This window comes from Buceros rhinoceros, unplaced genomic scaffold (genome assembly GCF_000710305.1).
Source record: "Buceros rhinoceros silvestris isolate BGI_N320 unplaced genomic scaffold, ASM71030v1 scaffold27059, whole genome shotgun sequence".
In the NCBI taxonomy this organism is placed as follows: Eukaryota; Metazoa; Chordata; class Aves; order Bucerotiformes; family Bucerotidae; genus Buceros; species Buceros rhinoceros.
Window position 1 is genome coordinate 409 of NW_010431322.1, and position 8738 is coordinate 9146.

Here is an 8738-nt window from a genome sequence, read left to right on the forward strand (position 1 = left end):
GCAGCTGCTGCGGCTGGGTTGTGTAACCGAGGAGTGCACTTGCTCTTGAACTCAAGGTGGATCTTAGCAAGCTGGTGCTGGCTCGGCAGGATCCGAGTAAACCAAAAATAATCTAAAGCTGGAAAACGGGCTTGTTGCTTTGAAGGCAAAGGGTGACTTTGCACAGCGGCAGAGGTGCCGGGGTCTGTGCACGGTGCTGGCTGGGTGCTCCTGAGCACCAGTTTCCCTCTGGGAGAGGCGAGTGCTGCTGCATGTCTGAAAGATGAGATACTGATGGGGAGCTTGAGATACAGAGCTTCAGCTGGGATCCTGGAGGTCATTCGGGAATGGTGGATATAGAGGGAAGAGGGGGGAAAAAGGTGCTATAAAGGTATAGGGAAATAAAACAGCAATTTTGCAAAATGCAGCTGAGACTCGAGCAAACACACGCATATATCGCTTGTGCACGCAGGTACTCAAACCTCCGTGTGTGCTGATCGTATGAGCACATGAGCTATAAGACAAAATTCCTGTTTGCTCGTGAGCTGGCAGGATGCTTCCTTGGCCACCAGCCAGGGTCTCTTCATCCGACATGTTCATCTTCAAAATTTTGGGCAACTCCCTTTATCTCCATGAGTAGTGAATGTCTTTCCAGCCCGATGGAAGCATGTTCAAATCAATAGTTGATGGGTCTCTTACTGGTGCAGCAAAGCGGAATCCACCCAGTCACTTGGTTTTTGAGCAAAAGCTGTTCAGTAGGGGTTGCCTAAGGCTGGTGTTGGTTTCTCTTGCTTGGCATGGCTTTGGGCGGCGCCGGCTGCTGCAGGGTAGCTGCCACCATCTCCCCCAACGTCTGTGACTCAAGCTGACACGGTGTTGCCTTGCTTTGACTTGGGGGTCTCAAGAGCCTGGAGGATTTAATCTCCTTGGAGCAAAACCGTGGCTACTGGGGATGCTTGTGAGCTCTGGTCGATGCTGGCTGCAGGAGTAACTGCTGGGTTTTACTTCATGGGGACCAGATGTGCCAGTTGGTGCTGCTGTTTTGGCACGATAGGAAAGGGACTTCTGAGCAGGGTAAGCCCCGGACTCCGTTTCACAACCCCCAAATCAGCTGAAACAGCTGGTCATGTTGCAGGAAGCAGAAACTTGCTTTGCTCTTTGATACTCTCCTCACAGGCAACTTTTTTTGGAGTGAGTAACTTGATCCTTTTTACAATGAGCAGGACAGGACATGGGCTCCTCCTGTCTGCAAAGTTACCGTAAAAATCCAGACCAGTTTAGCTGTTTTTCTGGGTTTGTTTCATATTTTTTTTCTCCTTCTTTAATGTCACAAGTGACTTCCCGGTGCTGGTTGGGGGGGGTGAAGCTGACCTTCGGGAAGGGCAGTGGGCTATGCAGCCGGTCCCCAACCTGTGCCAAGGCATCGCCATGGACCCAGCTGCCATTTCTACCAAATTCTGCTGGTTTTGCTGGGAAACAGTTTCCAGAGTATTGATTTAGCACTGTCAGTCTTGGCTCCTGCTCTTCTCTACTCGGGTCAAGTGCTCTGCGTTTAGCTGGTTCTTTCCTTGTTTCTTGTTTCTTTTTATTTTAATTATTTTTAGGGGTTTACCACTGCCTCCCTGCGGAGCGGGCAACAGGGCAGCACTGTACACAACCCAAGGTTACAATTGTCCTGAGGTGTCACCCCATTTCAGGGCACAAATGCGTGTTGATCCACCAACTTTCTGATGGTGTTTTGACTCACGGGACCACCTAGAGAGTTTGAGTCCCAAATGAGGCACTGTATTCCCAGCCACATCCCCCGTGCATGTGCCCAGGAAACTTGTGGCTCCCTAAAAGCTATTTACTGTGCAGACTGCCCATTGGGGGTCTCCTGCAGCATGCAGTTATTTAAGAGGGTGATGGAGGCACAACATAGATGTGACCATTGAGGTGGAGTCATCAGGCTGCATGATGGTAAGGCGTGTCATGCCTGTGACAACTGTGGGGCACTGCTGGCTCTAGGGTTTGTTTGCAGCTGAGCGTGAAGGTCCTCTTGTCTGAGCTGTTTCCCTGATGTGGAGAGGTGAAAATGAGAGCCTTCCTCAGCCTGATCTGCTTTCTTCATACCACAGAACCTCCATGTGTTGGAGTAGGTGAAGGTGGCTGAGAAGCACCCTTGCCCGTGCAGTGCAGGGCTGGGGATGCTTTTTGGGACTGTGGCCACACCATCCCACTTGATCCTTTTGGCTTCAGTGTCGAAAGCTCCTCCTGCACTGGGCATGGCAAACAGCACTGAAACCTCTTGAAACCAGATCTGCTCTTTGGTGCTGTCTTCTGCCGATTCCTTTTTCCTGTGTTTTTTTGTTTCCCTGTACACTTTCTTTGGTATTGGAGTAATGAACTGAAAGCCAGGGGTTAAGCAGAGCTCGCTTTGTTACTCTGCTGCTTTTGCCCCTGAAACTGGGTAGTATCAGCCAGGAAGGTCTAGGTTTGCATGCTGCTGAGCAGACCTGAGGATGAGGGATCAGACCAGCAGACACCCCTTTTTGTTGAAGATGTCCTCCTGCTCCTGGCCTTCTCTTTCAGAAATCTGAGTGATGCTGGCCACAAAACCAGAGCAGCTGGGTTTTTTTAGGGACCAGATGTGCCAATCTGAATAAATAGCGGATGCTCAACACTGCTTAGCCTTCCCCCACTGGGACTTGTTGTTGTCCCTAAGCTTGGAAGTGCATGTACATCTAAAGATCTGGAGATGTTAAAAAGATCTGTGTTGTTTTGCTTGAGGTAGGGTTTAAAAAAACCCCCTAACCCAACAAAACCCAAACCTGACGTTGTTACAGTAGTGCAGGTCCTGCTGGCTTTAGTTACCAGGATGAGTGATGGAAAGGTGCTGGAGGTGGGAAGAAAAGGGAGAGCAGGAGGGGACCCGTGCCTTATGCTTGTAGCGGGGTTGTCCATGGGTTTCCTGAGGTCTGGCTTGATGCAGAGGGAGAAATTGGGATCTGAGACAGAGTATGAGTAACACAGGTGACCCCACAGGCAACCTCAAGAGGCTGGATCCTGCTGCGTCTGGTTTTCTAATTCAGGGTTGCGTCATGGAGATTACGGAGGGGCGTTAGGTTTCCTTAGAGCCAGCTAAGCACTTTGTTAAATCATCTCCTCGGGGAGGAGAAAAATAAAAATGCATCCTGTGAGCCTTTGCCGCCTGCCAGGGCAGCCCTGCTTTTTAATTTGACGTGCTGTAATTAGCCTGGCCACTGCAGGATCCTTGTCAGCTCCTGCGGGCTTGCCTGCTTCTGCCTGCTCTGTAATTGCTGCTTCAGGAGGGGGGGGAAAAAATAAAAATTGAAGTGTTTTGTACAAATCCCAAGCTGTGAATTATTTAGCAGGTGAAACAGAAATGTGCTGCATGTTTCCAGGAAGCAGGAGACTGCACCAAAAATGACGCGGCATGGCTTGCGGCTCTCCAGTGATGTGCCTTCTGCAGAGTCATGTTGTTGCAAGGCATCTCTTTTTTTTTGTTGTTGTTTTGGTTTTTTTATTTCTTCTGAATATATTCTTGCTGGCTGGTAGCCTGGAGTAGGTAGCAGAGCAAGAGGCGAGGGCTTATATAACATCACCAAGTGATTTATGTGCCTGGCTGTGCAGTTGGAAAGCATTAGGGTCTCTGGTCTTTTTACCTTCAGTGTAGGAAGGCACCTTTGGAAGTTCCAGGTGTCATTGGGTCATTCCCCTCTCTGTCCCTCCTAACTCAGCCTGCAGCTGTTTGAAAATGTTTTTCTATCACTTTGCCTGTTGTATGAGGTTGTATCAGCCTTTCCTTCTTTGCCTTTTATTCTTGGTGACTTACTTCTGCTGGCATAACTCACATTAAATCCATGGACCCGAGGTCTTCTGGAGGAAGCAGAGGTCCTGCTTGGGAGGTGGAGCTTCTATTGAGGATGGAGCAGCCTCTATCCAAAGGAATTAAGGGAATAAAGCCCTGGGACTGGAAATAGGTGTAGAGATAAACAGATTTGTAATCATCATCTTGCCAAGCCCAACTGTATGCAGTTCAGAGTCTAAAAACTGAAGACCTGTTACCTCCATCTGATGCAATTAGGAACTGAGTTGTAGCAGAGTTTCTCAAAGGGCTTAAACTGCATCAGGTTTTCTCTCCTGTTGTTAATGCATTCAGCTTAAAGTGGGTTCAGATGTCGTTGAAGGCTCAAAGCAGAACATCCCTTGTGGTCTCACCAAACCCTGTGCTTGCACAGGGTCATAAAAAAATGATGAAAGGGCAGAGGGGCTGAGGAATAGTCTGGTCATGCCTGCTAGCCAGGATTTCATCCTGGTTTGTGTAACTATTTGAGCAAGTGCAGATTAACAAATACAGAGGAGGAAGGTTTTACAGGTCACAGCTGCCACCTGCATGTGGTTTTTTTGCCTTCTCAGCAAGTGCCTAGCTTGTGCTGGAGCCCCTTAGCCTTGAAATGCAAAGCTGGTCTGAATTCTCTTGGGGTGGCCAGGTAGCACATACTGCTGGAACACAATTAGTAGTGTTTACTGTCCTGGCAGGGTTGCAGTGTAAATGATGGTTAGTCTCGCTGAAAAGCGTGGTGTCAAATTTAAGGAATTATAATCACAGCTGGCTATGTGTCTAGAGAGGGAGCTGCTGTCTGCACTGATTCTCTTGCACCTTGATCTCGCTTCACTCCCACCCCTGGGTATAGAAATATCTCCATGGTCCCACAGCTCTGGGACCTCTGTTGTCATCCTGCAAGCGATTGCTGGCAGAGAGGGCTCTGGTCGTATGCTGTTGTTGACTAATACCTCCTGTCTGTCTTCCAGCTGCTCGTGTTCCTTGGCACCGCTGATGGTCAGTTGAAGCTGACCTCCGAGCAGAATGCCATCAGCCTCCCTCCTGGCAAGTACCGCCACTTCGACCGTGCCACCAACAAAGAGCTGATCTGCGACAAATGTCCTGCAGGAACCTATGTGTCTAAGCACTGTACAAAGAGTACCTTAAGAGAGTGCAGCCCCTGTCCAGATGGGACCTTTACTAAGCATGAGAACGGCATAGAGCGGTGCCACCCCTGTAGAAAACCCTGTGAACTGCCAATGATTGAGAAAACTCATTGTACTGCCTTGACTGACCGCGAGTGCACTTGCCTGTCTGGTACATTTCAGACAAACGATACCTGCGTCCCTTACACGGTGTGCCCGGTTGGCTGGGGCGTCCGCAAGAAAGGAACTGAGACAGAAGACGTTAGGTGCAAGCCGTGCCCTCGTGGTACTTTTTCTGATGTGCCTTCTAGTGTGATGAAGTGCAAAACATACACTGACTGCTTTGCGAAAAACATGGTGGTCATCAAGCCAGGGACGAAGGAGAGTGACAACATCTGTGGTTCTCCAGCGTCTCTTCCGAACACATCTTTGATTTCGTCGAGCACTGAAGCGGGTGAAGTGCCCCATGAAGTTCCACCAACTACTTATCTCCCTAAAGGTAATGTCCACCGCTGAATCACAGATGTGGTTTTGGTTGCGGGGTTGTATTCCTGCCTTGGTCGGGTTGAATTTAGGCTGGTAGAGGACAGCCTGCTCTAAAACATGGATGGTGCTTTTGCTTCTTGGCCAGAAGGCAGCTCCAGAGTGCACTAGGTTGCTCTCACTTATGTTAAGCCACGTTTAGTAATGCTTTCACTGAGACTGCAGTCATGATTGGGCTCCTGTTTGTCCTACTGTTTGAACTGAAAAAACATCACGTTCCCCAGCCATTTTTCCCATCTCTGTGTTGTGCTGGCACGAGACTTTGTGCATTTGTGGCAAACCTGAGTGGGGTGCAGCAGGAAAACACCACTAGGAGAGGAGCTTTGCTCCACGAGGCTCCTTTCTTGGTGAATTCATGGCTTTCTTGCCCATGCTTTCCCTGCTGCGTTTCATCCCGTACTGTGCCAGTATATTGGCTTGAATGGAAACGTTAGGCAAACAGCCCTCCAGGAGCCTAGGCTGTGCTGTATATTTTTTCTTGAACCTCTAAGATTTCTATTAGTTACCACTGGTAGGAAGAACCAGGTTGAATTCCCCGCTCTCTTGTTTAAGTGGAAATGATACACCATTGCAGTCTGTATGGAGATGTTTTAGCCATGGTGCTGTGGGACCCATTGGAGGTGGTGTTTGGCATGTCCTGAGAAGCAGCCTTACAGTATCTCAAATGAGTCATCTGATAAAAAAAACTGCAAAAAACCAGTTTCTGGTGGCCTGTGCGCCTGAACTGGTGATTGCAGTAGTGGGGAAGTGTTTGCAGTGGTAGGCTCTCAGTGTTTCTCCTTTGTTAGGTCTCGGAGCTTGATATGATGTTGATGTGTCATTGGGAGAGGACAGGAGGGTGTTCCCTGAACTTTGAAAGCAACTATGGTCAATTAGGTAAAAGTGAAAGTGTTTTTCCTGTTTGTATCCTGGTCTGAGTGTTTTTGGATAAGCAAGTCTGAGGCAAAATCAGGTTACAGGTGGTTACACCCTCTCTCTGGCTCAACTGGGATGAGACATGATCTTCAAAAGCCAGATTTCCAAAATAAGCTCCAGTTTTTGCCACCACAGCCCTTTCTCTTCTCACCAGGCTTTGGTCATGCATCTGGCTGGGGCCTGAGAGCTGTTGGTTGGTAAGAAAACTCAGTAAAGATGGAAAGTAGGTCTCAGGGGGAAGTTTGGTTGCTCCTGTTGCTTTGGAAACCTGTTTTGTAGTCGATGCATTCACAGCTGCTTGCAGTGCTGATAAAGTTTGTGCCTCCTTAACGAATCCTGGTACAGAGATACTAAGCCTCAAATTGTCATGTATTTCTAGCCCAAATACCAAATTCCACAACTGGAGTAAAACTAATGTTCATAAACATAGGAGAGAAAATACAACTCTCAAAGTTATAGATTTTCTGAGAAATACTGAATGTGGGACAAACACAGATTGACAATGTGTTTAATAACTTTTTTTTTGCTGAGCTGCCACTAGTCTTAAGCAACAAGGTCAATTTTACCTTGAACCTACCTCTGTAACCGTACCCATCTGTTCGCAGAGCCAAACCTCAACTTCACCTCTTCCCTTTCTCACTGCCTGGGGTTGGGTTTCTGTCTGCTGTCCAAGCAGGTGCTCAGGCAGATCTTAGACTGTGATGTGATGCTGTATCGCGTCTCCGGTGCTGTGACGCTGAACTCTTCTTTCCTTTCACAGGTCTGAACTCTTCAGTTCCCGATTTTGTCCCCTCTCCAGTGCCACGCATGTCCAGCAGCATGGCGGAGTCGGCAGGCTACTACAACGAAACCTTGGCCAACAAGACGGATGGTACTGGTGGAACCCTTGTGGGCTCTGGTGCCACCAGCCAGGCACAGAGCTACCGGCACAAGCAGACCAGCCAAGCGCTGGAGAAGCAGCCGTCGCTGGAGATGGTGGGGGGTGAGAAGTCCAGCGTCCCGTACAGGCCTCCCCGTCGAAGTTCACAGAATGTCCACCAGCACTTTGACATCAATGAACACTTGCCATGGATGATCGTCCTCTTCCTGCTGCTGGTCCTGGTGATTATCGTCGTCTGCAGTGTCAGGAAGAGTTCACGGACTCTGAAGAAGGGACCCAGGCAAGATCCCAGTGCCATTGTGGAAAAAGCTATTATGAAAAAGTCCACCACCCCCACACAGAACAGGGAGAAGTGGATCTATTACTGCAATGGGCATGGTGAGCAATAGTGACTGGGGGCCGTGGGGTATAGTGCTCTCCCTGCTGTCTCACGTGGTGCTTTGGGGGGCCACCCCCACATCCAGTGAGCAGTTGTTTTTCTGGCTTGCTGGGTCTTGTAGCAAGGACAAAGCTCATATGCTGGTTCCTCAGATGTTTCTTTATCCTTGGCTTCTCCCCCCTCCTGTTCCCATGGTGTGTTCCTGCTCCTGAAGGAAGGGTTAATGGAAGGAATGTCACCTGTTTGCTCCAGCTCCTCTCCTTTTCCTTCCCACCCATCTTTGGTAGAATGATCTTGAATAATGAAGGCTCCTCCCCCTCCCCCAACCGTCTTTCTGCTTTTCTTCAGTTTCATTCCTTATTTTCTCAGTGACTCAGGTGTGGGCCTGGTTGTCCTTTGTGTCATCCTTTTTCCCCTCACGCCATCTGTTTCTGGAAGGCTGAGTCATCCTCCACCTCTTGGCAGCACCTCAATTTCAGGTTCTTAACCCTAAATCCTGACTACTGGCTTGTGTCCTCAGCTCTTCACTGACGCTGGAGCCAGGAATGTTGTGCTAAAGGCTGTGTTGTGGATGTGTACAGCCCCACGCGTGTTGAAGGTCTTCCTGGAGGTTCTGATTTGTAGTGTTTTGTATTCTTTTGATGGATGACTTGCTGTAGACTTTTTGATGAGTTTTTAAAGATGACCTGTTTTGGTCATTAAATTGAAAGTTTTAAAAATCAATGCTAAATTAATGGTGGCATGAACATGAGCACTGAGCAGCCATGATCTCCCTGGTAGGATGCATGCGTCTTCCTCTGCAAAGCTATGGTGGCAATTTTGACCCTGCTTATCCTGTGCAGGCGGCACTGATGAGTCCTTACTTTGGATTGAGGTTGCTTAACCCTAAACAGCTGTTCACAGTTGACCTTTAGAAAAGCACATTTAACAAGGGTGGTGGTCACCAACAAAGAATGGATTGATAAAAGATTGCAAGGTTTAAGGAGATCAGCCCTCGATGAAAGTCATTTTTGAGTGCTTAAGTACAAAGCAAAGAAGGTGATGAGTAGGGCGTCTCTCTTCTCCTTCCTG

General features: G+C 48.6%; 1 protein-coding gene across 1 annotated transcript; it reads left to right on the plus strand.

Moving 5' to 3' along the window:
* Positions 1–4782: 4782 nt before the first annotated feature.
* On the plus strand, positions 4783–7666 carry LOC104499843 (tumor necrosis factor receptor superfamily member 21-like; the record flags this gene model as incomplete). The annotated part of the gene is made up of 2 exons (XM_010143402.1): positions 4783–5449; positions 7169–7666. Coding segments are annotated over 2 exons (1165 nt in total), but the record flags the coding sequence as incomplete, so codon positions are not given.
* Positions 7667–8738: the final 1072 nt, after the last annotated feature.